We start from the raw sequence: 12,831 nt of genomic DNA, 5'->3' as shown, positions 1-12,831 counted from the left end.
GACTCCACTCTCTTTGTAGTGAGACAGCAGCCACCAATGATATGAAAATGGGTGGCGTGGCTGCGTTCCAACTAAACTTTATTTACAAAAGTAGGCTGCGGGCCAGCATCTGCCCACCTCTGCTGTGGATCAGTGATTCTCAACTTTGGCTGTAAATCAGAATGACCTGTGCTCCCCGGGTTGCCCGCACCCCTGCCACGCCTGTCTTCCCCTCTCCTCCATTGATTTAATTGGTATGAGGTACATTCTGGACATTGGAGGTGAAGCTCCCCAGATGATTCTGATGAGCAGTCATGGTTGAGAGTAGGGGCTAACTCTGTCAAGGCCTCGTTTCAGTCTCTTGGGACAACTGGCAATGCTCCACTGAAACACAGCGTGCCCACCACTCGGGCCCCAGAGTGCCTGCTGGGGCGTGTTACCTGATGACGAAGCTGTGGGCGTCAATCTCCTGCCCACAGCCGCTGTTTAGCAAGACCCCAGAGTTGCCCACGATGGCACAAGTTCCAAAGTGCTTGTTCTTCAGTGGCGAAGTCCTGGGGAGGAGCTCGTAGAGGTTCTGAGACACATTCATGGTGCTGTCTCGATCGAAGATGTAATGAATAATGTCTCCAGGCTTCAGGGTTCCCTTTAGGACAGAAATGTCCTTTTCAGCATCCAAGAACTTTAAAATTTGCTTCCTGTGAAAAGCAAACATGCGTGAGGAAAGTCTCCATGGTGCCAGCTGCCCTTTGCCTGCCCAGCTTTTCCTATCCGGGGTCGCCCTGCAGGGTGGCTGCAGCCCAGCCAACACACAGAGTATGCTGAGAGTTCAGATGCCCTTGAGAACGGGTTCCAGGCAGGGACGGCCAGAAGTGGCCCAGAAGCAACTACGGTGGTGGCCAATACGGGGGTTGCCAGGGTTACACCCTCTTCCTTTGCGAGGTGAAAACTGCTTGGGGAAATCACTCCATTAGGACTGGAGGTGAGCTCCTCAAGCGGGCCCCAGAAGGAAGGGTGGCCCATCACCCCAGTTTCCCCAGGACTGCCTGGCCTAGGCACTGAAAGTCCCATGTCCCTGAAAGCCCCTCAGTCTGGGGCACACCCAGACATTTGGTGACCTTACATTACCCTCACTCTCTTAGGGGGATTTAGGGCCACCCTGTGACAGGGATGAAAATGAACAGTTAGGTACAAAATCTAAGTTTCTCTTGTGCTCCCACACTTCCTAGATTTTGAGAAAAGGATACTAAAGTCTAGGAGCAGAAAGCCAGATGACAGGTGCCTCTCACTCCTTACTGGCCCATTTTCTTCCACGGAAGCTTTCTCTGGGCAAAGGAGCTTTCTGGGGGGATGGATACTGTGACGTGTATGGACATTTTCCGCCTCTGAGACACTGAGAGGATGGCCTGCCATCCTGCAAGCTGGAGCATGTCCGCTTGCTGCCCCCCTCTAGTTGCTATCTAGTGTTTATGGGTGGGGGGGGAATCATAAATATGGACCCCTTCCTGGTCCCACAGAGAAGGGCTCCTTTGTGTTGTTTCAGAGCAAAGGACAGCCCTCTAGACTCTAGGGTAGCTTTGATTTAGAGAAAGTTCTCGAATTGAATCATCTAGCAAAGCACAAAGAAAAGATTGAGTGGGGTCAGGAAAGGGATGGGTGTCCTCTTGGACTTGCCAAAAAAGCTTCACCTGAAACACACAGCCTTCCCCTAAGGAGCCTGAGAATCCTAGCTGGGGGTTTTACTTAAGGAACCGTTTAAATCACCCGAGATTTTTAGAAATGATTCCAGTCATAAAGAGAAAGAAATTGGGTACCTAGATAAGCTGAAATTAATTTCATATTCTGCTGCAAATTCCTATCTAGAACAGATACAAAGATGCTGTTCTTTGTTTTCAGAGTCCTGGAGGTGCAGAATTTTTCATGCCCTTTGCAAATGTGAAACGCTGCAGGATGGCTGTCCCATCTCACAGATAGTAACACTGAGGCCTGAAAGCCTGCTGGATTTGAGATGTTCACAACCTGTGGTACATTCCAGCAGGCTGCACATTCAGTCACTTGGGGAACCTTTAAATACTTCAAATCTCCAGGCTTACATGTGAGAAATCTTGATTCTGAGCCAGTTCTCAGCATTGCTCTCAAAAGCTCCCCAGGTGACTTTAATGTGTGTCCAGGTTCAAGCGCCTCTGGGGAAGTCAGGGGGCAGCTAGAACGCTTGGTAAGCTTGATGCTTCTCATCCATTATCTTTCCTTATTAATGACCTGCATCTCTTGCTATCATGTAGGGGAAACCACCCTTGCAGAATAATTCGTATCTGTTGATGGAAAACAGAGGCATTGTTTTTATTTACTGTGCTTTACCAAGGATTATATGACTTGACAAACTAATATAGTTGGGAAATTGCTGAAACCTTTGCAATTACTTACCCCAAGGTATTTAAAAACAAAGAGAGCCCCTAGAAAGCCCATAAATAAACACCTCTGTGAGTGAATTAATTTCTAACTAATTATGAGAAATTACCATCAATTATTAAACATCATTCCAAATCACTTGCAGAATCTTTTATTATGAATACTCTTGGCGATTAATTGAAGCTGGAGGAAATTCTTTTTCCCTCTGGGTGAAGGTATGTTGTTGCTGAGGGGACTGTGTTTGCAGGGTCTTTATGAAGGACACAGTCTTGTCTTCACAAGGGGTCGGGGAGCTATTTCTCTACCCAATGGTTGGAGAAAGGGACATTGGGGACCATGGGTAGCTCATACTGGCAGGAGGATTTCATTCACGGTGGTGTAGTGGGGAGAATGGTGACCCCTCTAAAATATATGTCCACCTCCTAACCCCTGGAACCTGTGAATGTGACCACATTTCAAAAGAGCATCTTTGCGGATGTAATTAACTTAAGGATCTGGAGATGAGATTATCCTGGATTACCCAGGTGGGCTCTAAATTCAATGACAGGTGTCCTTACAGGAGACAGAAGAAGACAGAGGCACAGAGGAGAGGGCCACATGAAGATGGAGGCAGGGGTTGAAGTTCTGCGGCCACCAGAGGCTGGAAAGGGCAAGAGAATGGGTTCTCCCTTGCAGCCTGCAAGGGGGTGCTCAGAATTCTGGCATCCAGAGCGGTGCAAGCATAAATTTCTGTTGTTTTAGGCCACCGTGTCGGTGGTAATTTGTTATAGCAGCCCTAGGGAACCAATGCAGTTGGGGTTGCTGACTCCACGGTGCCCCTGATCAAAGGGGGCACCTGTTTAGGGCTTTATGAGGGGGATGGAGAGCCACCAGGAGGCCTCTGAAGAGGCGCTGAGTAAGGAGTGCAGGGTGGCAGGGAGTCAGCTACTTCAGATGATTTCTCAGCTGCCAGGTCCCCAGAGCTCATGCCTTTCAACTCCCCAGCCCTGCACAGGTCCCAAAACCAAGCTTCAAGAACTAGGGTGCAGGGGCGTTTCCATTTTGATAGTGAGCCTTGTGGCAGGGGCAACTCCCTGCTCTGCGTGGCGCCATTGCTGGTGGCTGCTCTCCTCTCTCCCAATAGTATGGCCTGGGATGGTCATCAAGGCCTTCCCCATCTGGTCCTGGCTACCATCCCAACCTCACCCTCCTATTCCCTGCCCCCTGCTTCCTGCTCCTGCAGCACTGTTCACAAGCACCAGATCACAGACTCTGCCTGTGGGAAGCAGCTTGGTGAACTTCTAATTACCCTTCAAAACCCACTGCTCCTGGCCAGCCTTTCCTGACCAGTCCTCTTAGTCTTTTTACAAAATGAATGACTCTTTGCTCAGCATGGCCTCTTTATTTCCATCTCTATATATGTAAGATGCAGCACCACCTAATGTGTATGTCATACCACGTTGTCTTGTCTTTGCTTATATTCGTGTCCCCACCTAGCATGTCTGATTCATGTGAGCACCCCCGGGGCCCCAGCATGATGCCTGGAACTAAATAGTTGGATTATACTTACAAATATTTGCTGGGTCAATCATGGCTACATCTAAACTAAGTGTCCAAAATGCTGAAGTTGTAATTCCTTCTCTATGGTTCCCCATTGCCACTACCTCGTGACGCCTGCAGTGCTCTGAAATAGATCAGGGCGAGAGCTGCTCTCTGGCTAAACAGACCTCTGCTTTCTTGTCAGGTGTCCTGTCAGTTCCTGGGTTCTCCGGATGCCCCTATGGCTCTAGGTTTTCCTTTTCATCTTGCGGGGGAGGAGCAGCCTATGCAAGCCACAAAGGCTGAGGGAGGGAGCAACTTTCCAAGAACAAACTGGAGGACTGTCACTGAAAGGGGATGTGAATCCCAGGCAGGCCCCAACAAGTAAGGACTCTTTATGCCTGGGAAGAAGCAGCCACCTGTGGCTTCCACTGCCCAGGCTCCCTCTGCTGCTGACCCGAGACTCAAGGTTTGCTGCTTCTCAGTCCAGGACCTCTGCGGGTGTTCCTGCCACCGCCTGGCCCCAGTCACCAAATGCACAGGCTGGGCCACTAGGCTTGTCTGGGGTTTTTATTTCCAATTGATCACTTACAGATGAAACCTGCCTCAGTGGGAGGTAAACATTTTACTTCTATCCTGACTTCTTTAGACGATGAAGAGCGGCAATTTGCCAGTGTGTGCTGAAGACCAAGTCTACTTCTTGTCCTGTAGGTAATTACCAGTACCTGATCCTCAGAGAGAGTGTCTGGTTATGTCTCCATTTGGATGAGGCTGGCTGGATGTTGTGCTTGATGCTTTCATTACTTCTGTCAACAACAGCTGGTGATGAGGAGCCGTTTATTACAACTTCAGCTCTGGAAGGAGAAAAAAAAGGAAGAGGGTAGACATGATGTGTTAGCAAGCCGATGACAAGTCTAATAGTTTTGTTTTTGCACGGGCTTGAATGTAAACTTCTCCAGAAGAGCAAAATTGCAGTTATTACCTGAGAAGAGAAGGAAGTCTATTTATCTTCCAGTAATGCACAAACTCTGTCCCTCAGGTATAACCTACATACATTCTTGGAGACAGGAAGGAGGGTGATAAACCTATTTTTCTTCCTCCGCCCCCAGTGATTTTTTTTTTCCTGGTAAAACCTGGCAGTCTCTGTCAGAAGAGTAATATTTCTTATTCAAGCTATTGATAAGAAACTCTACAAGGAGCAGGTATATGAACCACAAAGTATCAAATCAAGGGCTTCCAAACTTAAAGAGAAAACAAGAACTCATACCAGGACAATGTAATTGTAGCCTGTGGCTTCCCCCTCCTCCCTGGCGGCCCATCACTCTCTTGAGGGTAACTCTGAGATACTCCTTGAAACATGGACCTTGTTACACAGTCATCTGTGCTGTGTCTGTCCCTCACAGGAGACTGTAAGCAAGGGATCTCCAGCATTCATTTTATATTCCCTAGTGGTCTCACATAGCGGGTGCCCAGTAAATAAATATTGTTGAATTTAGGTTGAAATCGATCCTGGGGGAGCCTCAGGTGAATGAAAGAACTGGCTGGCTTCATATTCCCTGGGTGGATCATGATTCTGGGTAAACACCCCCTTTCCATCTGACTCAGGAACACCAGGTATTATAGGACTGGTTTGAATTCAGAGGCTTGAAATCTATGCTAGTAGGTTTCTATAAACTAGGTTACAATTCTATCTTTGAAGGCAGTGTAAGAGTCAGCCGGCTTGCTGCCGGATGCACACAGATGTATGTGGGTCACATCCAAAGTTCTTTTTGTCTGTGCTGACAGCAGATTCTCCCAGTTAGAATAAGTGGATTTGTGATGACAAATTCTGAAGCTTTAAAGAGTTCAAACCAAACATCTATGTCCTCTCCATTTATCTTGAAACAGCCAAGTTAAAAAAAGATGAAATCCTGTTAATGAGTTCTAAACCCGACGCTCTCCTTTTTTTTTTTTTGGAGACAGAGTCTCACTCTATCGCCCAGGCTGGAGTGCAGCGGCACGATCTCAGCTCACTGCAACCTCCCCCACCCAGGCTCAAGCAGTTCTCCTGCCTCAGCCTCCTGAGTAGCTGGGATTACAGGTGAATGCCACCACACCTGGCTAAGTTTTGTATTTCAGTAGAGATGGGGTTTCACCCTGTTGTCCAGGCTGGTCTCGAACTCCTGACCTTAGGAGATTTGCCTGCCTCAGCCTCCCAAAGTGCTGGGATTACAGGCATGAGCCACCATGCCTGGACCTACTTTGACTTTTGTAGGTAGAGAAGGAATTCGTTTAGGGGTGCATGTTGTCTCACATGTTCCCTTCACCTACCCACCTCCATTCCTCAGTATTTCTGACTCCTGGCTGATATCACTTGTCTCGAACTCAAATATCTGTAACTTTGCAGAGGATAGAGAATTGATGAGTTTTGAGTAAGGCAGAGGAACTCTTCCTAGTATGCAGACTTAAGGGAGCTTCTGAGAGGGTACACAAGACCTAACCCTTTGGAATTTTTACTGTTTTCATGCAAGAAACAGAGGGTACAGTGGAAAGATTTCATAAACTGTGTGACTGTGGGTCAATCATTTTACCTCTCTGAGCCACAGATTGCCCATTTATAGAAACAGGGTGTAGAAGAGACAGATATCCATCTCGTGAGGTTCTGGAATTTTCAAAGGAGCACCAATGTTTCTGGCATGATCCACTGGCTGCCACCTCATGAGGCTCTAGCAGGAGCTGGCATTGCTGCATCCTTTTGGTACCACCAACTTCTATGCAGACCACAGGCAGGGGCACTGACCTCAGGGACACAGAATTAGCGGCTTTGCCCAAGCTTCGTTGAAGCCTACCTCAGTAGGTAAGTGCGTAGGCATGCACAACAGAAATGCTTTAATGTTGGTGATGAGGAGTTATCGTCCTAAGAGGCTAGCTGATGTGCTCATCAGAAATCAGTGATTGGGCCCTGGCATCTCATGGCTTAAAGTGGGTTCAGTCTAGGGCGATGCTTCTCAGAGACTGGGGCACACTGGATGGCACCAGGCTCTCAGGAAAGAAGGAGCTGCAGAGGAATTCTATTATGGATACTTGGAGAGGGCACCTGCTAGGAAACCTCCAGGAAAGGTTTCCAGACTTCTCCAGGACACAAGATGGTAAAGGTTGGAAAGGGAGAGAGATAAATGCTGGTGTGGATAATGGTAAAATTTCGTTTCTCTCTCCACCTTCCAGGGTGAATTTGGATGGCATCCTGCATAGCCCGTTATGGTCTTAAGGGATTTTAACCCTGGCTCAGTTGCAGTCTACCTTGGTGGACTTGGAAAAGTCACTTCAGATTTCCAGCCTTCTTATCTGTAAAATAAAGGGGATGGATTAAATAACTCCAGGGTCCACCTCGGTTCACAGGTTTTACACGCTCTGTGCTGCACAAACATGCTGGATTGGTGAGTTGAGGTATTCCTCTTCAATGAATATGTCCTTCTGTTTCCAGTCCCTTCCCCCATTTCCAAAATGACACTAGAGGTACATCTCAGGCTTAAGTTGCTTCACCTCCCAACTCCTGAACTTCACCCCCAGTGACCTTCCTATGATGCCACAGATATATCCACAGTGGTAGTAACAAGCATCAAATAACTACCTTTAACATATCAGGTGCTGGGCTAGATAGATCCTTATATTTGGTGGTTCTAATCCTGAAACACTCCTCAAAGACACTGCAGTATTATTCTAATTAAATGGGTGAGCCAAGGCTCAGAGGGGTAAAATCGCTTGCCTAAGGCCCTGGCTAACAGACACCAGGGGTGAAGCTAGGGCTGCCTGGATCCCAGGGCTGTTTTTTCCACTTCTCATACTTGATTAATATGAGACTGTGGCCCCTCAAGCTACCACGAGGACTTGGGCTTCAGGGGCAGGATCTTCTTTCTCCAAAACAGGGCCATCATTTCCTAATAGAACAGAGAGGGACTTAGGAGCACATGGCCTTCTTTCTTTCTGTCATATTTGCATTTCACCTGGCATAACACAGGCTTCATTGATAGCTCCAAGGTGGCTAAGAGGTAATTAGAGAGCTAGAAGCAATGATGTCAGGGAAAGAGGGAACAGTTTCTCGAGTCAGTCATGCAGGGTCAGGGACAGATGTACTTCACAGGTCTCATACAGAAAAGAGATCTAAAAAAATATGGAAGGGCAAATAATAGACTATCCTCTGCATCATATGGACCTCTTATTCCTACAATGACCAAAATAAGATATTTAGAAAGCAAAACGAGCCCCTGATTTTGTGGAGTAGCCTTTGTTTACATCATATAACTCGGCACTTCCTTCCACTGCTCCTTAAGCTCAGGCTTATAAGACTACAGGTCATAGCTATGGGGCACGTGTCATTGATGGAGAATGGGGACTCAGATGCATGGCGCAGCCACAGCCAGGGGCAATCCTGGCTTTGCGTGCTCTCCTGCATCCAGCTGTCCCCTGGCAATGACTGTTCTGCACCATTACATGAAGTAGAAACACTCAGAATTTGGAGCATACGTTCAATAATCGGGGTTAACATTACTGTGTTGACTCCCTAAATATTTTAAGAGGTCTCAGCAAAGTTTCTGAATGCTTTATTTTCCATCTTAACCTCCTGGACAAACCATTTACCGCAATGAAATTGAGTGAAAATCCTGGTTCCCTTCAGGGTCTCCATTGCTTAGCAAACATGCAAGTTTGAGTAAGCTCATTGGCGTCCTAGGCATTGCAAAGTGGGTGGGCTCTTTTCCAGAAAGTGACTCTTACCCATCTGCATTTTCCATCTCTGCAGCCTCTAGACCTTGGGCCATTTCATGTGATCTTCCATTGACAGCTCCCCCCAAAAGTGATTAGGGAAATGCAAAGCCAAAGTGAAACGAAACAGATCTATTTGCTAAGTAAGAAGGGCACCATCCAGCAAAGAAGAGAAGCAGATTAATAGCTGCCTTACAGCAAAAACAAATGAACACAAAATCTAATTTACAAACCTATTAGATTTGCTATGTAAGCTGTTCACAGCTGATCTGATTGTACCTCTGCCTCCCGAATTCCTGCAAGACAAAGGAAATGCATTATTTATAAACCCAGCGCATCTTTGCAAAGCCCTCTTCAATTGCCAGGAGATCCCACAGCCCACCAGGAAAACTACAGAGGGAGGAAGAGACCTCATTCTGGACTCTCCAGAATGGGCAAAGTCCTGGCCCCAGACACAGCCCAAACATTTTATAGGGTGTGGACCTCCTGGATCCTCCCCTGCCTCCCTCCCCACTTGAATATTCTTCCAATTAGTACCCAGGTTCTCATTTGAGACCTGCATTTAAGACAGCAAATAAACTCCCGGGGGATTAGTCTCCCCTAGTGAATCCCACAGTATAGCAAGATTCAACATGACTCAGCATCTGCTCTAGCATGACTCAGCACCCACTGGCTGTCTTCTCTTGCTTTCACTCACATGTAGTAAGCTGTTGTCCATTGCATTCTCTCCAACTTTGAGACTCCAGAAATTCAACAGAGGCAGCAAGGTTAACTCAATAGTGCCTCCATTCAAAAGTGATCGCAATTTGCTCTTTGGTGGCAAACGAAATAGTATTAAGTGGTGTCACTCTGCTAGGAAGTGAGAAGGGTGTATGTGGGTCATGAGATACCTTGTTTTTTCCTCTGTAGGATAGGCTTTTGAAGTAAAAGCACTCTAAGGCCCTTTCCAGCCCTACTCTCTATTCAGTTCTGCCAAATCCCATTCTGTCTGGCCACATGGTTTCATCCCACTTCACTGACACATTAGGCGTGGGGAATAGATAAATACATGTGCCTTGAGAACTCCCCACTTTTTGCCCTGCATGTTTTAGAAAAGTTGTATGTGAGATTCATTATTTTTATTAATTTAAAAAATGACAGGGTATGCGGTTTGGGGAGGTACTGGGTGCTTTTCTCATTTTTAAAGTTCCATTTAGCCTTTCAGTCAAGGTGTTGGCGGACTCCAAAGAAATAATTAAAATCACTGGGGAAGCTATGTATTGAAAGGAAACCTTGTCATTAAATGAGAACACTGCAGGGGGAGTTAGTACCTATCCACACACTGGTTTTAAGTCTGGAGTTTTGTATCTGATTTCCTTAGGATTCGCATACTTGTATATATCACATTGTGTGTGCACACACGTGTGTGCATGCTTATATGTACATGTCTTTTCCAGATAAATTGTCTTTTCCACATTATTTGGCAACAGGCTATATTCACCCATTTCATAGGCAGATAACCAGACAACCATCAACCAGAAAGGGTATGATGACCTACCCAGTTTCTCACTTTAGTTCTCCTTTACTTAAGGTTCCAAATATCATCACTACAAATCTATTTCTCAATTACAAAGAGTATCATTGGGTCTTCTCATTTTAATTTGATGCCTAATATTTATCTTTGTCCCTCCTCATTTCCCCTTGGAAATATCTCCTTGGGATAACAGCATTCTTGTACTTCCACGTTGGGGTCTGGGAATGTCGGGTCAGCTCCGGTCCTGTAACCCGCATTCATCTGGGTCAGGTCCCAAGGGCACTGCTGGATGTGCTATGGCCCATGGGTCACTGTCTGCTCGCATGCCCCCAGCTGGACCCTAGAACTCCTTGTGGGGAGGGGAGACTTGCTAGGCCAGACATTAAGTCAAGCACAGTAATTCAATAAATGGTTTGGAATGGTTGGTTAATGATCTGGTAGTGAGTTGGGAGAAAAACAGTTGAGTGTTACCTTACTCTAGACAGAAAAAAATGGATTTAACAAATGTTTCCCAAACTTTAGTAATTTTCAGATCCCTATCACCAGTTTTTCATATTTATCAACTGCACGCACTATTATCCACTATTATCCACTTAAATTTTAAAACGGACCCATCTTTAAAAACTTACCCTTACCCTAAGCAATATCGTCTGTGAAATACAGGTTTGATGTCTTGATTACAAAGTTATTAACAAAAACCCTACACAACCATTACCACAAGAATATTTATCAATAGAATTCCTAAAATCATCTTACATTATCACAAGGAGTACCATGGATACCTGCACCACCCTCTGAGAAAGATAGAATGAAAGTTAATTTTTTTTTTTTTTTTCTGAGACCGAGTCTACCTTCGTCGCCCAGGCTGGAGTGCAGTGGCGTGATCTGGGGTCACTGCAACCTCTGCCCCCCGGGTTCAAGTGATTCTTGTGCCTCAGTCCCCCAAATAGCTGGGATTACAGGCACCTGCCACCATGCGCAGGTAATTTTTGTATTTTTAGTAGAGACAGGGTTTTGCCATGTTGGCCAGGCTGGTCTCAAACTCTCAGCTTCAGATGATCTCCCCACCTCGGCCTCCCAAAGTGCTGGCATTACAGGTGTGAGCTACTGCACCCAGCCATCCTGGCCAAAACAGTTGAATATTTAAAGAAGGAAACCCACGAGAAACTAGTAAGAACAGAGAAGAGGATATTCATCAAATCTTTGATGAGGGCTGAGGAGTGTACGGGAGGGACTTTGTAAATTTAGAAGAATGAGAAGAAATTACCAAAAAAAAAAAAAAAAAGTCAACAGATTTAACTTATAAAAATCCAAAATTTGGCTTATACTAAAAGCAAACCTCAACTAACCAAACCCAGTTTCTGTCATGAAATCTAAGGTGGCTCTGGATGAGGATAGCAACATACCTAAATAATTTATTTTCTTATTCATTAAACAAAAATATTTTGAGTAATATTATATTTCAGGCTTTGGCCAAGCTAGATATATATAGTCTCCATGCTCTTGGAGTATAGCTTAGGAGACAGTAGGGATGCATTAATTTTTTTTTTTTTTTTTTGCCAAGTGCCCAACCTCCCCCCAGCTTTATTAAGACATAATAGACAAACAAATTAGACAAATTGTGTATATATACTATGTGTAACATGATGTTTTGATATCTGTATACATTGTGAAATAATTAAATGAAGGTAACTAACATATGCATCGCCTCGCACACTTACTTTTTCTTTTTGAGATGGTGTCTCGCTCTGTCACCCAGGCTGGAGTGCAGTAGCCTGATCTCGGCTCACTACAACCTCTACCTCCTGGGTTCAAGCAATTCTCCTGCCTCAGCCTCCCAAGTAGTTGGAATTACAGGCGCCTGCCATCATGCCCAGCTAATTTTTGTATTTTTAGTAGAGACAGGGTTTCACCATGTTGGCCAGGTTGGTCAACTCCTGACCCCCTGATCTCAGATGATCTGCCTGCCTCGACTTCCCAAAGTGCTGGGATTACAAGCGTGGGCCATCATGCCTGGCCCATACTTACCATTTTGTGTGTGCGTGTTAAGAACATATAAGATCTACTTTCTTGGCAATTTCAATTATACAATACAGTATTATTAACTGTAGTTACCATGCTGAACAGACCTCTAGAACTTACTCCTCCTGTCTGAAACTTTGTACCCTTTGCCCAATACCTCCCCTCCTCACAGCCCCAGTCCCTGAGAGCCAGGCTTAGAGGAGACCAAATGCCTTGAAATAGCTGGTTCCAGCCTTTCTCTTCTCCTGCTTCCAGCCAGGTCCTGGAGAACATCGAGTCCTGCTGACTTGGGATACTACAAATCCATGCACTTTTTCCATGCCAGTTCTTACTCAAACTCAGGGGTTCTTGACCTCGGCACTGGACATTTTGGTGGAGATATTTCTTTGCTGGTGAACTCTTGTTTTCTGCTTGGTGACTCTCAGAAGAGGAATTCCCCATGCCTCAACCCCGGCCCCACAAGCCCGCCCATCCACATCACCTTTCCATGCCAACTCCCTAACCCAGCATCGGTGCCTCCCTTCCAAACCATCCCAATTTTCAATTCTCAGCCACCATTTCCTTTTTTTCCCAGAGCACTCAATTCTATTACAGCATTTGCCACCTTCTTCTCGTATTTAATTACTTCATGGAATTGCGGATGGGAGGCT

At 45.9% G+C, this 12,831-nt stretch overlaps 1 protein-coding gene across 2 annotated transcripts in view; it reads right to left on the bottom strand.

Annotated features, from left to right (window-relative positions):
• ST8SIA2 (ST8 alpha-N-acetyl-neuraminide alpha-2,8-sialyltransferase 2) overlaps positions 1-12,831 on the bottom strand; it is a 75,598-nt gene that overhangs the window by 29,713 nt on the left and 33,054 nt on the right. Inside the window, exons 2-4 of one of the 2 annotated variants that reach the window (XM_025391975.1) lie at positions 8,880-8,942; positions 4,632-4,760; positions 420-677 (exon numbers count right to left, since the gene is read on the bottom strand). In XM_025391975.1, coding sequence (XP_025247760.1) covers positions 420-677; positions 4,632-4,760; positions 8,880-8,942 — 450 coding nt within the window. The remainder of the gene's footprint in view (positions 1-419; positions 678-4,631; positions 4,761-8,879; positions 8,943-12,831) is intronic. The other variant, XM_025391976.1, reaches the window with a different exon arrangement.

This window comes from Theropithecus gelada, chromosome 7b (genome assembly GCF_003255815.1).
Source record: "Theropithecus gelada isolate Dixy chromosome 7b, Tgel_1.0, whole genome shotgun sequence".
NCBI lineage: Eukaryota > Metazoa > Chordata > Mammalia > Primates > Cercopithecidae > Theropithecus > Theropithecus gelada.
The sequence above is the reverse complement of the archived record's forward strand: the minus strand, read 5'-3'. Positions and strand labels throughout refer to the sequence as shown.